Genomic DNA, 23,943 nt, shown 5'->3' with positions numbered 1-23,943 from the left:
AGGAGTGTCACCAGAGAAGATGGGCAATCTGTGGATGGAACCTGGAACACCCTAAGATTCAGAGTCTGAAAAGAGAAGAAAAACTAGAAAGGAGATGGAAAAGGAGGTGCCTGCAGCGGGGGAGAACTAAGAAAGAGTGGTGTCCCAGAAGCCAAGTGAGGGAAGGCCTTCAAGTAAGACTGAGTAATCAAGTTTGTCCAATGCAGATGGTGGGGAATGATGTGAAGACTGGGAATTGGCCTCTGAACTTGGACGGTCATTAATGACCTTGACAGAATCAGCTTCAGTTCAGTGGTGGCATGAAAACTTAAACTCGGCTCATGAGAAATGGGAAAACAATCACCATAGATTTCTCTCTAGAAGAACTGGACAGTGGTTGGAGGAGGCTGCGGTCTCAAAGAAGGAGGGAACGATTTTTTAAGATAGAAGATGTATGTGTTTGTATGCTGTTGGAAATGATCTGTAGAGAGAAGCAATTTCATGATCTGGGAGATAGAGGTGCCAACTGGAAGAGAAGTGTACTTGACAAGGCCAGAAAGTCTGGGATCCGGGGGACAAACAGAGTTAGAAATAAATAAGAGCAGAGATGGAACTACTGTTTTCAAAGGCAAGTATTTGGTGGTTTTATAAAAGGAAATTCTTTATAGAGAAATAAAGTTCTCTACTGATTGCTTCTGTTCTCTTAGGAAATTGGAAGCAGGGTCATTGAGAGTCACCTAAGAGAGTGGGAGGATGAATTGAACAGGAGAATTTAGATTGCCCGGCAACATTAGGGGTCACTTGAGGTTAGAGGTCATGATTCTAAAATTAGACCCATCACTGTGCTGGTCTCCAGCCTGGGTTTTCCCAGCCATGTTCAGCTGGGAAACATGGAGTTGTTTTGAAGCTAGAGTTGATTCTTCCAGAAAACAGCAACTCAGCACCTGTCTTCTGTGAGACCATATGAGGGGTGATGTGAATCCAGAGATGGACGCAGAGTCCAGCCCCCAGTGAGCCCACTGTTGAGGTAAGGAAACAGATGTGGCAACAGCCCCATGAAGTCCATGGGGTAAACATCAGGGTAGGCTAAGCGGGGAGCCCAGAGAGGGGGCATGGGTCCGGGGGGATCCACTCTTCTTACTGGAGATGACAGCTGAGCTGATTACCGGAGGGAGGGTGGGCTTTAGTCACATGAGGATGGCTGGGTCCTGCCTGGGAAACAGACAGTCAGCCTGAGTGAAGGCCTGGAGGCCTGAGACAGCAGGACGTCTGCCAGGCTTGTGCCTGAGAGCAGGGTAGTCTGAGAAGTGACTGGAGGACACAGGACAGGAGGCAGAGGTTGGCACAGGCTGAGCACCCTTTGCCAGTGACATTAGAGGTCCCCAGATTTGACCCAGTGAAGGATGTAGATGTTCAGCCTCTGCTACCTGCTGGGGCCTTGGCTTGGTCCCTGGCTCAGCATTATCTGCCCTGGTCACGGTCATGCTCACGGCCCCAGCCCTCAGTACCGATTCCTGAGCCCCGCTCACCGCCAGGGTCTGGACTGCCTTTGGCAAATCAGAAACACGTGAGGCATATGCCCTCCTTTCAGAAACTCATATCTGGCCACCCTGGTCTGCTCTGGCAGCCAAGGACACCAGGGCTGGGCTGAATCCAAGCAGAAGATAGGCAAGTAAGGGAAACTCCAGCCAGCCTTGGGGAGGGGGTCTTGGTCCTGATGGGGCCCTGGATGCCCAGGATGGCTCGGCCCCCTTGGAGTTAATTTGGGCATGTTTACTGTGCTCTGGGACTGAAGATACAGCTGTTATAGCCAGCAGGGCACACGTTTAATGGGGTGGGAGAGAGGCCTCTCTCTTCCAAGTGAATCTTAGCTGCAGGAGTGGCCAAGGGACTAGAGGGGACCGGTGAACACAGAGCTAAATTCCCAAGGCCCAGCACTGGTACTTGGGCAGCAGAAGGATTTGTTAAATCATTTGGATCACACTTGTGTTTCCAACATCATAAAAAAATGCAAATTTTACAGAAACATATTTGTAAGAAATTCTCACAACTGTTCAGTGCTTATTCCTCCTAGTTTTGTCCCTTTAATGGTTACTTTTTACAGGAATGGAAATATCCTACATACAAATGGGTTGAGGTTTGTTGGGGTGTTTTTGGTTTTTGTTTTTCTTAGCCTATTTTGGGCAAACGTGAATTTCAGTAGTAATCAAAGAAGTGGGATTTGGAGAGGAAGCCTGGAGGGAAGGCTAGGGAAGAAAGCGAGCAGGCCTGAGCTGGGGACTCCATCCCCGCTGGGCCCTCTGTGGCCGGCGTCGGGGACACACAGCTGGAGGAGGGCTTCATGGCCTTCTATGTCCCGCAGGGAAGCATTTTCTTGCCACACGGCCCTCATCCTGGTGGGTCCCTGAGTGTCCTCGTGCGGTGTTAACGTGACAGTTTCCTGAGCCGGGATCCTGATCTTCAGTCACTCAGACGACAGAATTTGGATACAGGGGAGCCTGGTGTATTCCCAGCATCCCCTTCCCCAGGCCTCTCGGAGGGTCCCTGGTCCATGATAAGGGGACCGTTCCAGGGAAGAGAGGCTGATAAGCTCCGAGCCCACTGGCCTCTGCTCCTCAGAAGGCACGGCTTCTCCAGCTCTCAGCCCTGCTCTCAGCAGTCTCTCCTCTCACCGCCCCTCAGTCTAGCCCAAGAAAAGGTAATGAAGAAACACACGCCCTCGGTGTCAGCTCCAGTGGCTAAAACACCCCCCTGCGTACTCCTCATAATCACTTTCTCCATCACTTTCTCTAACCCTTACTCTGCGATATTACTCTCCACAGCACTTTTCATCACTGGAAACATGACATCAGGGGTTGGCTGACGCCACCCCCACAGGTTCCTGCAGCCTGCAAGCTAAGATTTTTCTTCTTCATCTTTTTTTTTTTTTTGAAACATTTTTACAGTGTGCAAAAGAAACAAACAAAAAAACCAAGGGATGTGCAGCAGAGTGGTACGTGGCCCTCGTTACCTACGTTCAGACGCTCTGTCCCTTCCCAGAAAGTCTGCTGACCCCGGCGTGACGTAATGATTTGTGTTTTTGTTTGTTGTTCCTGTGTTCATTTCTCTCACCCCACCTCCATCATGCAGACTCCCCAAGGGTGGGAACTTGGTGCTGCTCAGGCCGTATCCTTAGACCTAGGACGGTGCTCGAGAGATGCTCAGGGAACAGTTTTGTTTTGTCTTTGTTTTGTTTCAATGGTCGGGTGAAAGAATGAAGACCCCAAGATGCCTTTCAGAGCCCAAGCTTAGGAAGCATCTTGGAGATCCTCAGCCTTCACCTGAGGTCCTGTCTGCCTTAAAGAACCCAGGTCTGGAGGGGAGAGAATGGAAAATGTGGCAGAGCCCCAGGTAGGCGCATGATGCGTGGGAGAAGGATCAGAGAGAACAAAAGTGCAGGGGGAGCCCTGGAGAAGAAACCCAGGAGGGGCAGGGGAATGGGCAGGGAGGTGGCAGCGTGGGTACCCGAAGGTCCCGGATGCAGGCTGTGGAAACCCAACCAGGCAATCCCATCCGATTTGTGCTGCATCATCTCTGATAGAGTCAGACGCGAGAGACAGAAGAGTGAGGCTGTTGGAGTCAAGGCACCTGTGGGCTGTAGTTAAGACAGCTTCAAATTCTGAGCGTGAACATCCCCACCCTCCTGTAACTCTATGGCCACTCCACTCCTTCCTTTTCCCCTTAATTAAGAATAATAGGGCTTGGGGATTTAGATTTATCGGGCCCATGATGATGGCAAACCCACAGTTGTTGAAATCTGTTTTACATACACTGTATATCGATTCTGCTCTTGTTGCAAGTGTATTTATCTCCATTGCCAATGAAAATATTTCTGGAACGTGCAAAGATGTATTTATAAATTCTGTATTATTGATTTTTCTCATGCTACAAACACATTTATCTCTTTGTTAATGAAAATGTATCTGGGAAATAGATTGATTTATGGAGAAAGGTATGGGGAGGGAGGGAGGTGGTGCCGAGCTGGGGAGACTGTCCTTGGCCACAGCTGAAGGAGACACCGTGGGACTTCTCACTGTTTCATCGGTGGAAACTGTTCCCAGAGGCAAAGGATGCTTGCAAAGTCCTTTTGCAAGACAGTCTGCTATGCTTTCCCCCTCCCCTAAAAAAAAAAAAAAAACAGAAATCCAGGCCAGAAGATACAGAGAAGCAGCTCCTATTGGTCCCAAACCCAGTTTCGATAGGGTAACATTGAGTAAAAGATACTGGCTCAAAAGAAAGCGTAGAAGAGAGGCTGAACTTTGCCACAGGAGGATTGTTAACACTCATTGTTAATAAAAGGTAAAAGAAGGAGAGAGCTGGGGGTGAGCTGCTACGTGTGTGTGCCTGCAGGTGACACTGAATTAGTCAATCCAGACCCAGGTGGGCTTCTCCTTCTGGGAAGCCTTTAGCAGTGGTCCGTGGGCTAGCTGCTTCTCCTCTGTGCTTCCAGGAGCCCTCATGCAGAACCCGACTTTAATCCCTCTCACTGTTTAGTTACTGTCAGTTCACTTGTCCGACCACTCATCCACTCCTCTCTAGGAACCCCTCGAGGATGCTCACCTTGCATTCCGTGCCCTGTGTGCCTCTGCGCCTTACCCCGTAGGTGTTCGCCGACTGGGGACGGGACACCTGGTTGAATGGCTTCAGCCAGTTGCATCATGCGTGATACTGGTTTACAGTGACGCCCCTTGTAACAGGCAGATCTTCGTCTTTCCGTGGTTGCGGTGCTTGGACACTTTCTAGCCATTGTTGCTGGAGACACTGACTGGAGAAACAGGCTAAGTTAAATGCGCTGCTGGTGCAGCCTCCTCCAGCTAAACCTCCCTCGCTTGATCGGACGGGCATCCTATCTGACATGAACATCTGTCTTCTGCTGACTGCTGGCTTGGAGCCTGGATGGCTGGCTGCCCCAGTTCTCCTTCGCACCTCCTCATGGGTCCCTTCTAGAACTGCGCTCTGACGAGAGGACGAGTGCCCCAGGGAGATGACAGATTTGGTCTATGAATGGGCCTCCTGCACGAACTTCCAAATCGCCTGTGATAGGTTTATTCACTCTGAAATAGGGCGGTAGCACCTACTGTGTGTTAGTGAGCTTGGACGCTTTCCTTCAAAGAGGGAGTGTGCATTTGAGATGGGAAAGACCCTGCTACCCAGACACATGTCTACGGGAGGTGATGGATGGAGGCCATAGGGCTGGCCCAGCTGAGATGGCGGTGGCGATTTGGGATGGGAACAATGACCTCTACTGGGACAGAAGTGGACGTGAAGCCATTAACATTCGGGCTGCCTGCTTGTATTCCAGAGATGCTCCCTGAGCCTCTGGCCAGGGGCACTGTCATGAATAAATACCAAGAGGAGAGAGGAAATCTCCATTTCAAATGTGGGGATGAAGCAGTCGTGCTGAACTCCTTGGCAGTTACACATTCATTCCATACTCATGGAAACTGCAGTAATTTAGAGCAGTTCAGTATTTAGACTCAACTGTGTAATTCATCCTGATGTTTCCCATTCATCAAAGCCTTGTGTTTGTTTGTATTACCATGAGAAAAACAAAAAAAAAATGTGGGGAAAAAAGATCCCCCACTTTTCGTTACAGGCAAATTACGGCAGAGTTACAACCCTTGGGGCCCTTCAAGCAATGGAACATCTTGCTTCAATTAGATATAAATAATGAACAATAATTAGAGAGATTTCTTCATCGAATTTGTTATTTTATGTTTCCTTTCATCAGTAATGTATTGCAACGAACACTGAGCTCTGTTTCTGGGCCACGTAGCAGGGCCTGAAGGGATTCCACGGAGTGTGTCTCCAAAACAGGAGGAAACACGCTTTGCTGGCTCCTCTGTGTGCAGGCTGTGTTGGCTGGGACCAGCCCTGGGTCTAGTGCTGAGGGTGCAAACACGGGCCTGCTTTGGCTCCAGTCCCTCCAAATTCTTAGAGTCTACTGGACGACCACGACGTATAATAATAGCACAGAATGGTTGCTGCTAGTTCCGGGGCACTGAGTTTGCATCGGTCATCGCTCTGAGAGATGGACCACACATCACCTAATTTCGTTTTCATCACAGCCTCCACTACAGGCCCTGTTTTTTAAAGATTTGGAAATTGAGGCACAGAGAGGTCAGCTGACTTGCCCAGGCCCACAGCGTTAGTGCTGGTGGAGCTGGGAGGGAAGGCAGATGGTTGAACCCCTGAGTCCCTGCTTTACCCACTCTGGGATGCTGCTCTCTGCAATCGCAGTGAGATCATACTGCCACGGAAACCACGCAGGGTGGAGAGCAAGGGATAGAGATGTCTTCTTATAGAGAGAGGTGGCCACTGGGACTTCAAAGGGTTTGCAGAAGTGTATCAGATAGACGAGTAAGATAAAGGGATTTCGGGCAGAGGGAGCGCCATGGTCTGGTGCCACAAAGGGGGATGGACCGTGTGGGACTTCCCGATTCAACCTTGGCTCTCCATGTGGAGGTGCAGCAACAGCTGGAGGTGAGATCAGGAGATGGAGGGTTGTGGAGATCAGGTTGAAAAGACCGGGTCTCTTCGTGGGAACGGTGATTCGGTGAGTGGTGGGGATGATGATTCCGGCTGATGAAAAGGAGAGGCAGATTTCCAGAAGAGAAATAAATCAAGAGCGATCAGGTTGGAGCCTGGAGAGAGAGGCTGGCTCCCTGCTGAGCTTTTTGTTCCTTGCAGTTCTGTCCTCTCAACGCAGATTCAGGTACTGCTCATCTCGGGACAAGTGAAAACTTGGTGCCAGTTGGTCCCTTCTGATCTGACTATTCGCCCTGCCCCAAGGAAGGCACTGTTCCTCTGCCCCCAGCTCGGACACCCCCTGGCCCCATCGTGCGCCCGGCTTGAGCTACAGGCTCCTCCACGTGCAACAGACCAAGTCGTTTATCTTCACCGCCTTGAATAATTGTCAACACTTCAAAGTCGAGATTTCATATACAAACCCAGATTTCTTTCTTTACTAAAAAGCAAGTCAGGGTTGGGGGAGATGCTAAAAAGGCAACAACTGGGTGGGAACTTCAGAACAGCTGCAAGCTTTGGAGGGGACGTGCCTCTTCATGGGCACAATCCCTCAATGGGTGTCTGCCCTGCACCAGCCCAGAGTGACACAGACCATCTTGCCAGCGTGTTTCTCTTTCCTGTGCTTGTAGGCGTTTGAGTGGGAGATCGTCAATGTACAGCCTCCCAGGTTGCCCTGGCTCTTTTATATTGTGATTGTCTGTCTGTGTGTTTCTCCAGCTAGACTATATGCTCCTTGAGGGCAGGAGTTGTGTCTCACTCGTCCTTTTGTCCCTCAGGCTCAACACAGAACCTGCTTTTGGGTGTTCAGTGACCTTACTGAATTAATCTACACCAAAGAGCTGTCACTGTGATAGAAGGAGGCCTTGGCACGTGCTCCAGGCTGAGGGACTCACGGGTTGGGAGTGAAGGATGTGGATGGTGGGCCACAGCCGGGCTCGGACCCCAGGAGGGCCCTTGCAGCCCGGGTACATCCCTGCAGGGCGCCGCATGTACCCACGTCTCACTGCCGTTTTGCATTTCAGGACATTCCAGGACCTGTCCAAACAAGTGGAAGTGTCTTACGGCACCGTCCGGGATTCCGCTGTGTACGAGTACTTCCGAGCCAAGGGCACCAACCCTCTGGAGCAAGACAGCACGTTTGCGGAGCTCTGGCGGACCATCAGCAAGAACGGAGGGGCCGACAACTGCGTGTCCAGTCCCTCGGAAGGCATCAGGAAGGTAGGCGGGAGCTGGCCACTGGGCCCGTGTGTGCTGTGACTGGGGCCACGGGGCCATCATGCTTGAGGGAGGAGATGCCTTCCCAGAGCCACCACCTGCAGGGTGACCCATCTTCAGCAGCTTAGATAGGCATTTCTCACAGGCATGTGGAAGTCAGGTAAAGAGGTGCACGTTCTTTGGGTCGATGCCCATCTTTGGCAGCAGAAGAAAGGTGGCTGGTCCTTAGGTGCCGTCTGAATTTCCAAAGGCTCAGTGAAGAACGGGCAAGTTAAGCCGAGACATGGTCCTCCGTCCTCATGGGATCATAGGACGGTGGCTCAGAGGGACCTGACCACCCCCAAGTGAGAACATTTGGCAAAGGCTGACACAGAGGACCAGGTGAGAGGTGGAGGGAGTCGAGGGGTAGAGTTCAGGGGAGGGTAGCCATGCCAGGGGACTGTGCCGTGGAGCAGAGGTGTGCTTCTGAGATGGTAGGGAGGGCAGCCAGCCTGGGATGGAGGCTGAACCGGAGTAAACTGAGGGAGCACTGGATGGGAAGAGCCCAGGGCCAGAGAGAGAGGAAGGGCCGAAAAAGGTAAACACGTCCCTCAGCAGTGGGTTAGGCTTTGCTTATTCATTGCAGTTAATTTCCACCATAACCCAAATGAATTATGACCATCCCATTGTACAGATGAGAATCAGAGATGTGAGGCATACTTCTTGTTAGGTTCTGATGCCCAGGGTTCCAGACTGAGCAGTTTGGCATTTTTCTACCACATGCTGCAGAGCCCTGGAAGGGCCATGAGGAGGATGGTGGGATGAAGGCCGGTGTCATAAGGATGCTGCTGAAGGCACCTTCTACCCAGTGACCCTCTCAGGCAGTGGCTACTGTCCCTGTGCTCATTAGTGAATGAGGCAAGAAAGATACGCACCGTGGCCAGAACAATGCCTCTCTGGGCGGACCGGCTGTCCAGCCTGCCTCGCTCAGTATCTCTTCCTTCTGTTTCCTGTTCTATCTACGCCATCACCTCTGTGGAACCTTCACGCACTCATGTGCACGCACAAACACACACAAGCGCATGTGCGCGCGCGCACACACCTGTCCAGCCTCCCTCAGCCTGTCCTCCCGTTCCCTGCCCATCAGTTCCCATCTCTGTGGAACCTTCTTACGGGCCGTCACACACAGCCACTCGCTCACACACACACTCCAACTAATCACACTAATGCACACATGTTGTCACATGCACACACCTGTGTTCCACATCCCCAGCCACTTGGCGATCCCATGGCCTTACTGCAGAGGGCAGTGGATATAAGGGGGCAGTTTGTGGAAAGCGTCAGGGCCACGAGGGCCCACCACTCTACTCTTCATGTTGAGAAAAGTCCTCAGCAGTCTGCCAGCTCCTCCAAGGAGATCCCCAAGGGGGTCCAAGGAGAGAGGCAGAACCTGAGTCCTGCTTTGGAAGCAGTGGGGTGGGCGGGGCATGGTGCCTGGAGACAAGCCACCCAAGCACGCATGCTCACAGGGCAGTTAGCTTGGCATGGCTTCTCCCTGTCATTTAGCTGTGTTGAACAGCAGAGAGTGTCAGCTCTGGAGCCTGGCACATTTGCATGTGAACTGCAGTTCCACAGCTCACCACTGATGCAAAATTGAGCACACCACTCTCTCTCTCTTCTTCAATGGATTATATTTGCATTCTTTTTAAATTGAAGTATAATCAATTTACAATATTGTGTCAATTTCTGGTGTATAGCATAATGTTTCAGTCATACATATATATTCATTTTCATATTCTTTTTCATTATAGGTTACTACAAGATATTGAATATAGTTCCCTGTGTTATACAGTAGAAACTTGTTTATCTCTTTTATATATACTGATTAGTATTTGCAAATCAAACTCCCAATTTATGCCTTCCCACCCCTTTTACCCTCTGGTAACCATAAGTTTGTTCTCTATGTCTGTGAGTTTTTTTCTGTTTTGTAAATAAGTTCATTTGTGTCTTTTTTTAAGATTCCTCATATGAGTGATATCACATGGTATTTTTCTTTCTCTTTCTGTCTTACTTCACTTAGAATGATAATCTCCAGTTCCGTCCATGTTGCTGCAAATGGCATTATTTCATTCTTTTTTATGGCTGAGTAGTATTCCATTGTATAAATATACCACAACTTCTTCATCCAGTCATCAGTCGATGGACATTTAGGTTGCTTCCATGTCTTGGCTATTGTAAATAGTGCTGCTGTGAACATCAGGACACCACTCTTCCTGTCGGGAGCCTCTCAGTTTTGGAAGAGCCCTGGGCAACTTCCTGTTTGGGGGGTCTCTTTAGACACTTAGAACATTTAAAATTACATGTCATGGTAGATCTGGAATGCTTGTATTTCACCAAGTAGTATCTTAACAAAAATAATAGAATGCAACATAAATGTGCTATTCCCCTGCTCACAAGGTTTACGAAGACCTCTGACTTCCTCTTGCCCAGCAAAAGGTGGCACTCTCACCTCCAGCTGCTGGGTCTTCTTTAATTCCTGACAGTGCATCTTTGTGGGTGTAGGTGACCTCACTTGGCGATAATGAATACAAAGTTGATTTAAGACCTTTTATGAATGTAAAGCTTGGGCCAAATGGCCTTCGAGTTTCCCTTTTCTGCTTCCATTGTCTCTCACAGAGAGCCAATACTCCCATCCATGCTGGATTCATATGAAGATTCATTGCAACAGGGCTACAGAAAGAACTTCTTTAAAAGGAAAACACAGCTTGTGACTTTATCAAACTTCTATTTATGACAAGACACTTTCAAGAAAATAAAAAGGCAAGTCGCTCACTGGGAGTGGATATTTACAATGCATATAATCAATAGATTACTATCTAGATTAGATGAAGAACTTTTACAAATCAAGAAAAGAAGCTCACGCAATTTAGTGGGAAGATGGACAAAAGGCTTGCACAGGACTTTCACAGAAGAGGCAACACATGTGGCCAATAGACATATGAAGAGATGTGTTCAATCATTAGTGGTCCAGAAAATGAACATTAAGACTGTAAAAATATATCATTTTACACCAGTTGGACTTGCCCCAAGTGAGATGTGGTAGAGAGGATGGGAATAACATGTGGTTAATTGCTGGTGGGAATGGACTCAGTCCAGCCACTTTGGAAACAAGTTTGTCATTCTCTTAGGAAATGAAACATTTGAATACCTTATGTCCCAGCAACTCCACTCCTATATATCCACCCAAAACAAACTTCTGCCGTATTTCAGGGGCAAGAAAGTCCATGACAGCATTGTTTATAGTGCCGAAACCCTGGGAACATTTCAAATGAGCATCAAGAAGTTAAAAAAAATGACCTACAATGAAATAAATGAATTTTAGCGTTATTTAACAGTAAGGCTGAATCTTAGCTGAATAATATTAAATACAAAAAAGGCATTAAAGGCAATTTGATCTGGGTCAACTAATAGAGAGTAACATGCCACATAGCACCCTTTTTAAAATGTATAAAACACAGGCATACACACATCCCAAAGTGATGATAAAATAAAAGACAAGATAGTGGTTACTCCAATGAGAGAGACAGAGCAAGAGGAAGGGGTGAAGCGTATTGTTGGATGTCAGTCAGGGTCAGTTTAGCTGTATAGTCACAGGTTTTGGGTTTTGGTTTTTTTTTAATTTTTCATTTTGCATTATAATAAATAATAAATGAGTTAATTTAACAAGAGGGCCATTCCAAGACAAAAAAGGACAAGTGTCCTGAACCAAGGGCTGTGATTAATCTCATTCATTGCACCTACGTGCCCTTTCAAATAAATCATTCCAGACCCGCAGGGCAGAGTTTGGCTCCCACCCATGCCAGCCCCTTCTCTCCTTGTGAGCACCCAGGTGCCAGCCTGGTCTTGCTCCTGGAGAACCTCTAGAAGGCAAACGCCACCAAGAAAGCCATCTGGGGCATGACAGATCTGGAGATGGGTTGTCAGGGAAACGTCTCATTACCCTGCCATCCCACCTACTCACGTAGTCCACTGCTAGCACCTTAGAAATCATCACCTGCTGGTGATATTTAGGGTCTTCCTCATGAATAAAACAAGGTTAAAAAAAAACAGCAGTAGAAGATGCAAATAAGAGATTCCTTATAAATGCCTATAGTTTTGTGGCACAGAATCTAATCTTTTTTCTGTACATCGTATGTGTTACTTTTATGACACCTTCGTTTTATAACCCCCAAGCCACCTTTAGGGTCACAAATCTCCCTCTTGCACTTGGATCTTTAAGGGAAAAAAAAACTGACTGTCAGCACTAGACAAATGTTGAGAGTTTTATAACTAGTGTCATAAAAGTGAGTTTATAGTATTGTCAGAAAATGGAGTGCCCTGCATTTTTTACTGGAAGGAGCGCTCAGATTCACTCTCAAACCCTTCTTCTTCCTGTGCTAGTTTGGTGGCAGCTGTACCTAAATCCTTGTCTGAAACTCGTCCTGTCCCCCACCCCTATGGAACTGCCCCTCGCCCCCCCAGACCGTGGTTTCAGAAGCCTCGTGAATCCCCAGCCGTGGGTGCCCTGGGTGAGGGCCACATCCTGAATCCAGAAACTGTAAGGAAAAATCCAGCCTGTTGGAAAACATGGGCATGATCCTAATATTCAGGGAGGATGGGCTTCTCTAAATCCCAAACGGAGCCCGTTTGGGGGCAGTGCAGGCAGCCTAGCAAAGGTGAGGACTGGATGCCCCCCAGGGATGTCACAGGAACCTGCTTTCGCGAGGGGAAGATGATCTCATTTCTCATTTCCAGTTACTCTTTGGTGACTCTGGCTCCATTTCCAGAGAGTGCCTGGTAGTTCTTGGAACAATGTCTAATTGCTGCTAAAGTCAAAGAGCTTGGTATCCAGGGTCACCTCAGAGAGCTGCTACAATTTTTTTTTTTACCTTGAGATTGCTGCAGCTTTTAATGACTGGAAACCAATTTAGTTGGGAAATTGCTTAGCAAGAGGTGATCACTTTTGTACACTATCAGAACCGGAGAAAGGAACTCTGTCACGGTTGCTCCACTGCTGTGACCCACTCCTTCACGCCAGCCGTGACTCAGATAAGGAGGGGGCAGCCCTCCGGGCCCTGGGGAAGAGAACAGAAGGAATCTGGAAGGGGAGGGAGGTTTTATTTGTTTATTAAAGGCCCACAGTGTGCAGTTTTTACAACAAACCTGCCTGGCGCCCAGTAAGTCTCAATAAATACTGGGTTGTCCCCGAATGAGTCATCTGTTTGTTGTCTGACTGAGCAGAAGCTCGTAAATCGGGATGTAGTTGGTGCCATCAGTTACTGGGTTGCCCTCTGTGAATTCCTTGATGAGAGGGACAAAGGATACAGCTTCACAGTCCCTTTCGGGCTTTTCTCCTGATACCCTCCTCTTAGGAAAGAGACCCTAGGTCCTTAAGGAGAGGAGAGAGGCTGCCTTCCTTTCTCTCAGCCACCTGCACTTGCCAGTCTTAAGGAAAGACCAGACCCAGGGTCCACAAACTACGGTCCATGGGCTAAATCTAGCCGACCACCTGCTTTTACCAATAAAGTTTTATTGGGACACAAACTCATTCATTTCTGTTCTGTCTACTTTTGCTTTTCTGCTACTGCGGCTGAGTTGAGGAGTTGTGGCAGAGATCATGCGGTCTCCAAAGCCTAAAATATTTATGACCTGGCCCTTTATAGGAAACCTTTGAGGATCCCTGGTCTACTCCAGGGATATTGCCCACAGGTCAATGTCATCTGATAACTCCTAGACACATCCAATAGCTCATGGTCGAGCCAACACCATCTAAGAGGGCACAAACACATCTAGTAAGTAGGTCATCCTCTGGCTTTACATCCTCTAATAGCGCACAGGCACGGGCAGTAACACATCACCTACCCCATCGATTAGCACGCAGGTGCTGTCCTGTCTTGTCCTTTTCAGGCCTCACTCTGGTGGTCCAGAGACTTCTCTCTCCCTGCATCAGGACCCAGCCTCTCTCCTGGCCTGGCCTCATCTCCCCCCGAAATCTATTGAGCAGTCTATGTACCAGGCACTCTGCCAAATGATCTGCATATATTATTCTTTTCATCCTAAACAGAACTACCTGATTATCATTATCGCCATCATGTAGAAATGGGACTGACCCTCTGAGAGCATAAGTGGCTTGTTCAAGGTCACACAGACGTGAGCAAGCCGTGGCCCAGTCCTCGGTCTCACTCCAACCTTGCCCCTTGCCATGGGGTTACGTCCTCATTTCTGTACCTCGGTATGTCTCCACCCCCTTGCATACTCTTTACATGTGCTTTTATTTCCCTTCCTCTTTTATAACAAAGGAGCAAGATATATGCCTGGCTCCCATTTTTAACAGCCTTACTTCTCTTTCCATGTGACATAGCGAAAGGTTATTCAAGTCTGCGATTTTATCTTTTGATTTCCAAACGATTAAAAATATCAATTAGAGAAATTCTGAGATGCAGAATTGAGCTGGCAAGTGGTTCGAATTTATATGATAATAACTTTGTCACATGAAATTAAACTTTAATGTTGTTGGTGGGATTTTTTTTTTAATTTTCTTTAGCTTGATCAACTCTATCAAGTGACATCCAGTGTAACCCAATTTCTGCGCAGCGACAGGGCTGACCCAGGCTGCCAATTTATTAAGCCTTTCCATAAATCAGACCTAATATTTAATAACATTGTCAAATAGAATGCAGTGTTAATAGTTTGAATGTCAATCTTCACAGCTCATTGGGCTCTTTGAATAAATAGATGAGTAGCTTGTTACAGACACTGTGGCTGGAGATAGTATTTTTCAGAGCAAAGTAGCTTTGGAGTCCAGAAGTCGTAACAGAAGGTGGTTTTTTCCACTCAGTAAATATTGCCGAGGTCATAAAGTGTGAATGCAAATGCAGGAAGAAAACGGGCCCACAAATCTTATTTATTTGCACACTGATCTAATGCTTGCCTTGGCACCGGTTTGTGTGCGGGTATTACCCGTTAGCACCTGCATTTATTCCTTCTCCTTGCTCTCTGCCCAGTGACAAGGGCTGCTCTCATTGTCCAGACTCCCCGCTGAGTGTCAGGGACCATAGCTTGTGGCAGGGGGTCCCCAGGAGGACTTCAGTCTTCCGTGGGAGGATCAGGGACTTTGATGCCCCATGAGTGCCCTCTATTTGGAAGAAGCAAGGTGAGGAAACAGCCTGCTTCCGGGGCACACCCGGAAGTCCTTACTGAGGAGGGAGACGAGGCTTATATGGGATGGCACGCCTTTGTATTTTGGAGATGATTAGGAAGGTTTGGCCAAGCTGATGAATGGGATCCTTGATGCAGGTCTGACCTCCTCCCCTGACTCCCTGGAAAAGGGACTGGTACTGATGAGGAAGCCCTGCGCAGAGGAAACCAACAATGCTTTTCTCTGGTAGCTGCAATAGACCCTGGAGGGACGCTCCAAGGCATGTATTTTGTCCCTTTTCTGCTTCCAAGTTAATTCAGATCAGGGATTCTATATGCCTCCTTCCTTTTCAGACACCCACATTGGATAATCATTCATCTCTATTCTTTTGTGCTTGCTCAAAAGGCACTGTATCTTTTTGGCAAATTGGATGGTCTCTTCTCTTTATTCATTCATTTATTCACTTATTCATCCATTTAAGAAATGTCATTTGAATAGCTTCCACCTGGGAGTTTGGAGATGCGAATTGAAGTTCCACTTTCAACTAAATTTAATGTGTGGCTTTGGTCAAGAGAATCCACCTGTCTGGGCTATCTGTAAGGCTGAGACAAGCCTGCCCAGATTACTTGTGAGTTTAGCAGTTTGGAAGTGGAAAATGTCTGGTGTGGACTGCAGTGTGAGGTTGACATGGAGTAGATGTCAGCAAAATGCCTTAGCACCTACTGTAGATTAGGAGAAGAACATAATGAAAATATAAAAACAAATAGCTCTTCATTTTTTATGAGTTATAATTGACATACAATAAAATACATATATATTGATTACTTCTTGGGTTTAGACTATTGTATACAACTGTGTAATCATCCAATCACCCAAAACAAGCTGTAGCAACCCCTTGGTATCCAAGGGGGATTGGTTCCAAGACACTATGGATACCAAAATCCATGGATGCTCAAGCCCCTTATATAAAATGGGTTAGTATTTGCATATGACCTGCGAGCATCCTTCTGTACACTTTAAATCATCCCTAGATCACTTATACTATCTAATACAATGTAAATGCTATGTCAATAGTTGTAAATACAATGTAAATGCTATGCAAATCATCGCCAGCAGGCAACCAATCCAAGTTTTTCTTTTTGGAATTTTCTGGAATTTTTAAAAATATTTTTCATCCACAGTTGGTTGAATTTATGGTGCAGTACCCACAGATGCAGAGAGCCAACTGTGCAGAGCATTTCCATCACCTTGAAAAGTTTTCCCATGTCACTTTCTAGAAACCTCTCCCCCTAACCTCAGAAGCAACCACTTAGGAATTTCTGCTGACTTAGACTAAATATACCTGTGTTTGCACTTCATATATATAGAATAATGTAACACATGTGTATTTGTGTTTAGTTTCTTTCATCCGACAAATGTCTATGAGTTTTAACCATGAAGTTGTAGATATTAGTACTTAGTTCTTTCTTTTTTTTTTTCCTTTGAGTAGTATTCCATTATACGAACAAACCTCAATTTGTTTTTTGGGTATTTTTTTTTAACATTTTTTATTGATTTATAATCATTTTACAATGTTGTGTCAAGTTCCAGTGTAGAGCACGATTTTTCAGTTATACATCAACATGTATATATTCATTGTCACATTTTTTTCTCTGTGAGCTACCATAAGATCTTGTGTATATTTCCCTGTGCTATACAGTATAATCTTGTTTATCTATTCTACAATTTTGAAATTTGTTTATTCGTTCTCCAGTTGACATACATTTCCGTTGTTGCCAATCTAGAGCTATAACGTGTAAGGCAGTATGATCATTTTTGTACAGATCTTTTGTGGCGGTATGTTTCCATTTCTCTTTGCCAAATACAGTTGAGTGAATTTCAGGTCACAGGGCAGATGTGTGTTTACCTCTATAAGGCACTGCCTAACCACCTCCAATGTGATTATTCGATGTTACACTCCAGCTAATGATACCCTGCTTACATGCTTGTAAGTTCCAGTTGCTGGACATCCTAACCGACAATTCGTTTGTCAGTCTTTGGAACTGCAGACAATTTAGCGGACGTGAAGGACATCTCATTGTTTTAATTTGCATTCCTTTGGTAACTATAATGTCCAGCACTTTCATGTTGGCTACCCACAAAGCATCTTTCGATAAGTGTGTGCTCCAGGCTTTATAAAATTTTTACTAGGCACTTCATCTTTTCATTGTTGACGTAGATTACATATATATATTCTGGATATAACTCCTTGATCAAATGTAAGTACTCTAGATAAAATTCCCAATCTGTAACTTACCCATTCATTTTCTTAATGGTGTCTCTTGATAAGTGGATATTTTTAGTTTTAATAAGACACCATAAATCAATTTTTCTTTTTCTTTTATGGTTAATGTTGTTTGTGTCCTAAGAAAGTTTTGCCTACCTCATAGTTGCCCGTTTTCTCATAGCCGTTGTTACATTTATGTCTGTGCTGTATCTCAAATTAGTTTTCGTATGTGAAATAAAGCACTGGTACAGGTTCCCTTTTTCCCCCAATATGTCCATCCAGTTGATCTAGCACTACTTATTAAAAAGACTTGTATTTACTTAACAAATGACTAGTTGCTTTGATTGAAAATCAACTGGCCATATATATATATATGTTGGTCTATTTCTGGATTCTCTGTTCTGGTCCAATGATGTATGTATCTATTCTTACACTGATACAAAGATGTCTTGACCACTGTGGCTTTTTAATCATTCCTTAAATCAGGTAGTGTAAGTCCTTCAACTTTGTTCTTCTCCTGCAAGATTATTTGGGCAATTCTAAATCTTTTGCATTTCCATTTAAATTTTATAATCATCTTGTCAATTTCCTCAAAAAAACTTGAGATTTTGATGGTTATTACATTGAATCTATAGATCCTTTGGGGGGAAATTGATACCTTTAAACTATTGAGTTTTTAATCTATGAGCATAGTTTTTCCTTTTAAAACATCAACTTTTGGTATTATTGATTTTCTTGAAAATCATGTTATATTTTATTGATTTCAGCTTTTTTTGTTAAATTTTTTCTTACTTTTATTTACTTTGGTTTCAATTTGTTCTTACCTCTTCTAGCTTCTTAGTATTGAAACTTAGATCGTAGCTTTTATTCCTGTTTCTTTCCTAATAGAAGCTATGTATTTCCCTTGAAGCACTCTGTTAGCTGAATTCCATGGATTTTTTTGTATATATATATATTTTTTTTATTTAAGTAGAGTCAGTTTACAATGTTGTGTCAATTTCTGGTGTACAGTATAATGCTTCAGTCAGACATGAACATACATATATTCATTTTCATATTCTTTTTTCACCATAAGTTACTACAAAATGTTGAATATAGTTCCCTGTGCTGAATTCCATGGATTTTTATATGTTGTGTTTTCATTATCATTAAGCTCACAACATTAAGCACCAGACTTAGCCTTTTTCTTCTTGGTATCCCCTTTGAGTTCTGAGGACTAACAAATGGCTGTGATTTAATATGGAAAAGGGTATAAGAACAGAAAGCTGGGTGAGGTTGAGGAAAGCTTCCCCCGGTAGTCCTGTCATGTACACACGTTTTACAACCCAAATGCCTCAATTCCTTTTCAACTTTGAAGATACAAATGTGAGAATGTGAGAGGAAATTGACAAGCAGGAAATAAAACACACAGAAAAACAAGGGAAACCAGAGAAGCAGAAAAGACAGTTGAATGCCATGTAAACAAAACCCATTATTATTTCTACTGAATGTAGAGTTTCCTTGTAGGAGAATGATGGTGGTCGTACTTTCCCTGCTTAATAGTTGCTGTCTATGGAACCCCTTCAGTGGGGTTCTGGGCATCTTGGCCCCATAATATACCTGAGCCTTCTTCATGTACTTTAACTCTGTGGTCCAACCAAACTCCAAGGGCACTCAAGTTAAATATCCCCCAATCCATGTCGTTGTTTAAAATAAAATGTTTTGAGAAGAAATCTTAGGTTATACATTTGTAGTTTAAATGTAATATATCACCATTCAGAAAAATTTGGAATATTTCTGAAAATAAGCAGAAAAGAACCAATGAAAAAGAAAAGAACCAATCAAGCATGTTTATTTACCATCTAAATAAGGCTGTAGGAATTCTTGTGTGTAATTCTGTGCAGTCCTTTTTTTCAGTCTCCACAAAAGTTTTACATAATTACAATGTTATAGAAAATATAGTTTATCCTGCATTTTTCTAACACGACTGTAAAACTTTAAAATCATTTTTAGTGGCTAATTAAGGTTTCATCAAAGAGATGTAAAATTATTTATTTAAACATTTCCTTCTTGATTGTCACTTGGATCGATTCCAATGTTTCACGAATACATACATTTAATGAACATCTTCATGGCTAATGGTTTTTCAGTTATTATATTTATTTCTTCAGGTCAAATTTTCAGAAGTAGAATTATGGTGTCAAGAAAGGATAAAAACATTTAAAGCTCTCTCTACAAAATATTACTGAGGATTGCCAAAAGCAGGGCTTTGAATAAATTATATTCTATCTTTGGGATCAAAAGAATACTCAGGCTTCAGTGTTTTTGCTTTTTTTCCCCCATTAAATCCTTGTGGACTTATCTTTAGTAGGAAAAGTCCTTTTATAAATTGATCTTTTCTCAAATCCTTTATTGCGAGTTTTAAAAAATTTCTTTCTCTTTCTCTTTTATGGGTACATATATATTTTGACTCCATTTTGCTTTATTTTTCTGGGGACTGGAGTGGAGAAGAAATCACTTTCTTTTCAACTCACTTTTCCCTTAGCCTACATTAGACCTTGCCATCAGTGATTCATGAATTTCGGTGGGTTTGAGGAAATTGAGGAAGATCGCGGATAGACATCTGCCTTTGTTTGACAATCAGAATTGAGACACATACAAACCCCTTCCTAAAATGTCTGTTTCTGCAGTGATTTGCTGTTTGACATATTTGGGTTTTTTACTTATTCATTCATTTATTCACTCATTCATTATCAATTCATTATCATGTACTAGTGCTGAGCTCAGTTAATATGTAAGAGTGGGCTTGCTACTTTCCTTCTAAAATTGAGTTAGACTTGGTGTAAGGTTAAAGTGAAGACAAAGGCTGGTTATAGACTGTATGTTATTTCAAAGAATAAAAGATTTGTGTTTCCCTTCTTTCTTTACCCAGAGTTTTTCCTTCCTTCCTTTGGGGCCTTGCATCAATGTTTGGACAATCAGGAGGTTAATTTAACCGTAATAGCTACTAGCAGAGCTGCCTGGGAAGGACCAGGGTGGTAATGGGTCTCTCCCCTGCATTAATTAGCTCAACTGTGCATCAAGACAACCCGTTTATTAATAAGGAACCTAGACTTTGAGGAGGGTAAGGGACCTGCTGAAAATCAAGCTTGAGTCAGTATCAGACCCAAGATTTGAACTCAGTATTTTTTCTCACTTCAGCACCCGTGTCATTTCCCTGTAGACACAGGAGGAGGCACGGGATCAAAATGGAGCCTCAGGAAACCTGAGCGGTTCCTTCCCCTTTCCCCACCTTTATACACTTGGGTACGTGCTGCTTAGAAAGCCTTTCTTTTTTGGCCAGGCTGGTACGTGGTTATCTCTCCAGCCTCAGAAGATGCATTCACTCTTTCTGAACCCCCTCTTCCCTGGACAAGGGCTCCCTTGACACCCTGTGTATCCCAGGGCACAGCTTCATCAGATGTCACCTCATCCTCAGTGCCCTGCTCTGTCATATCCCTGATTAGACTCTGAGCCTCCCTTGGGTCAGGCCTGCCTCTTAGTCATTTGTTTGTCCTCAGGGCCTAGAGCAGAGGTAGGCATAGGGGCAAAGCACATGGGCATCCAAAGCCTTTTGTCCTTTTACAAATCAAACAAAATAAACGTTCAATGAGTAAGAACACTGACAGTGTTCAGAAATGCGTCCACGTGCACCTTTCTTCAACATGAAAGAGCGGGACTGCTGGGACCTAGTTGCAGGGAGGGCAGGAAAGGGGGAGGAGGGGCAGGGAGGGCAGGGGGCTCCGTCAGTCTGCTGGAGCAGGTTTCCATACAATTGACTCAGTTGGCCCCTTCGTACCACCCTGCAGCTTAATTCTGTTTGATGATGATGGGTTTGGGATAATACAGTGCAAAGATCAAGGAAAGCCCCCACTGTGCCTCCCTTATTAAATTACTTTGCTTTGGGTTTTGAGCATTGCCAAGCAAATCTCGTTATGAATTCTTCAATTACTTTCTTCTGCGATTTTTATAATTTGGTAGGGTAAGCTCTGGAATCAAACCGATATCCGTGCCATCATGCTAACTTTGATTATTTTCAAACTCCTCATTAGGAGGGTGGGAGGATGTTCACTCCCCTGCAATCTGATTTTATTCTTCAGATTTCCTCTGCCCTGTAATTTGCTTTGTACCCAGGTCTGACCCGCTTCACCTTCTTGCTGGCTGCAGATGTGGGCCCATTCCATTCTGTTTGTTCCACTGAGCATTATGGCTTTGGATTTTGTGACTCAAGTTTCTGTATTTTGAACTGCATTGTTTTGTGATTTGATTACATTAAAATCAAGAAGTGATTGCTGGTGAGAGCAATTTTGATTTACCGTGTCAGCCAGATTGCTGGCAATTTTTGTTTGGCTTATTTTTATTGCTGTTTTGTTGGTATCCTGTTGTTTGTCCAGGAACAAAAAGGGAAAAAAAGAGGAAGGAAAATAACAGTAATAAAGGAATTGTTCTGTGTGGTATTGTACTCATATACTGTATCTTCACCCATCAGGGCATTTTGTGATATTTCCATTTTGAAAATAAGCAATGCAAAACTCAGAAAGGTTAAACGATTCACTTAAAGATTATTGAACTCTTTCTATCGTCCATGTGTTTTTGTTATTATTATTGCTATTACTACCATCATCATCATCATCATCATCAATAAGAAAATATTTGCAAATGATGTGACCAACAAGGGATTAAGATCCAACATGTACAAACAGCTCATACAACCCAATATCAAAAAAATAAACAACCCAATCAAAAACTGGGCAGAAGATCTAAATGGGTATTTTTCCAAAGAGGACATACAGATGACCAACAGGCACGTGAAAAGATGCTCAACATTGCTAACTGTTAGACAAATGCAAATTTAAAAAGCAACGATATCACCATACACCTGTCAAAATGGTTATTATTAAAAAGTCTACAAATAAGCAATGTTGGTGAGGGGGTGGAGAAAAGGGAACCTTCATACACTGTTGGTGGGGATGTAAATTGGTGTGGTCACTATGGAAGATGGTATGGAGGTTCCTTAGAAAACTGAAATGAGAACTATATGATCCAGCAATTCCACTCCTGGATATATACCTAGAAAAAACAAAACTCTAACTCAAAAAGATACATGCACCCCAATGTTCATAGCCTCACTATTTACCAATAGGTAAGACATAGGAGCAACCCAAGTACCCATCAACAGAGGATTGGTTTAAGAAGCCGTGATTATATATATATTTATGTATGTATATATGCGCATATATACATACATATACATATATAAAATATTACTTAGGCATTAAAAAAGAATGAAATATTGCCACTTGCAGCAACATGGACGGACCTAGAGAATATTATGCTTAGTGAAATAAGTCAGACAGAGAAAGACAAGTACTGTGTGATATCACTTACAATACAAATAATACAAATTAATGTATCTACAAAACAGAAACAGACTCACAGACATAGAAAACAAACTTCTGGTTACCAAAGGGGAAAGAGATGCGGGGAGAGACAAATTAGGAGTTTGGAATTAACAGATGCAAAGCTGTATACTAAAATAGATAAGCAACGAGGATTTACTTTATAGCACAGGGAATTCAATTCTATCCAATTTCTTGTAATAACTATATAATGGAACATAATCAATTAATAAAACAACAGCAAAAAACAAATCATTATGCTGTAAACCTGAAACTAACACGTTGCAAATCAACTGTATTTCAATTTAAAAACAAAAACAAAAGAAACAAAAAACCTGTTTGGGTATACATGGTGGTTTCCACTGGGATTGGAACCTCTAGTAAAGAGTCTCTTTTCTCTACAACGTAGAGGTAGTAAGATTGAGACCTGCTTTAAACTCTACATTTTAAAATTTTAGCGTGTGGTGTGTGTGTGTGAAACACACACACCACAAGCAGAAGTGGACAAAGCTAGAGAGGAGGGGGCGGAAGGGAGACAGAAGAGAGGTGGATTAACTCAAATCAGGAAGGGTAATAGGAACAGTAAGACCTCAGAAAAGCACGCCTTCAAGGATCAGGTAAAGGAAGCAGGGATGGTGAGGAGCCGGTAAAGAAAATCCTCAGCAGTGAGATTTGGTATTTCTAATATTTTCAGACTCTTCACACGGAAGAGGTCTTGAACCTCTCCAGGCAGCCCAGATCTCGGACCTCAGTTAGCTCCCTGGGGAAGTGAGGAGGAGGAGGGACCACCGCACTTCCTAGTACGCACTGGGCATCCCAGGCTTCGCGATGGGCTCCTCTCACGGCCGTGCCCCTACCAGGCCCCTCTAGCGGCGCATCCTTCTGACTCCTTGACTTTACCAAGCTGTACACCTGGATGGTACAGCTCCACGCTTGTTCCCTGAGGGATGGGAGTCCATTCGGCTCTTTTTGGTCCGGATGTGACCTCTGGCGTGACTCCTCTCAGTGTGAAAGGCTGCTGTGTGAGCTCACTCCCTCCAGGCTGACATTTTAGCAAAGACCATGAAGGAACACGTAGCTACAAATGGGATTAGAGAGTGAGACTCATCGACATAAACCCCACAGGGATGGTCTCCGAACTGATTAAGGAAGAGTCTTTAATATTAATCGTGATCACATGCAATTTAACTGCTTCTCTCTCCCTGCTCAGCCCGAGTTGCCAGTTCCCAGCAACCCTTTATGGCTAAGGAAACACTGAGGAGAGCTGACTGCAGGTGGCCTCAGGGGGTAGTTTCGTGGGTCTCACTTGAACTTTGTCTCAGTGAAGTCAAGCGCTCAGTTAA

General features: G+C 44.5%; 1 protein-coding gene across 5 annotated transcripts in view; it reads left to right on the top strand.

Moving 5' to 3' along the window:
- Nucleotides 1-23,943, top strand: part of GRID1 (glutamate ionotropic receptor delta type subunit 1) — a 627,303-nt gene that overhangs the window by 575,034 nt on the left and 28,326 nt on the right. For all 5 annotated transcript variants that reach the window (XM_074374325.1, XM_074374324.1, XM_074374326.1 and 2 more), the window contains one exon: nucleotides 7,569-7,764. In XM_074374325.1, coding sequence (XP_074230426.1) covers nucleotides 7,569-7,764 — 196 coding nt within the window. The remainder of the gene's footprint in view (nucleotides 1-7,568; nucleotides 7,765-23,943) is intronic.

The sequence above is a fragment of the Camelus bactrianus genome, chromosome 11, assembly GCF_048773025.1.
Source record: "Camelus bactrianus isolate YW-2024 breed Bactrian camel chromosome 11, ASM4877302v1, whole genome shotgun sequence".
NCBI lineage: Eukaryota > Metazoa > Chordata > Mammalia > Artiodactyla > Camelidae > Camelus > Camelus bactrianus.
The sequence above is the reverse complement of the archived record's forward strand: the minus strand, read 5'-3'. Positions and strand labels throughout refer to the sequence as shown.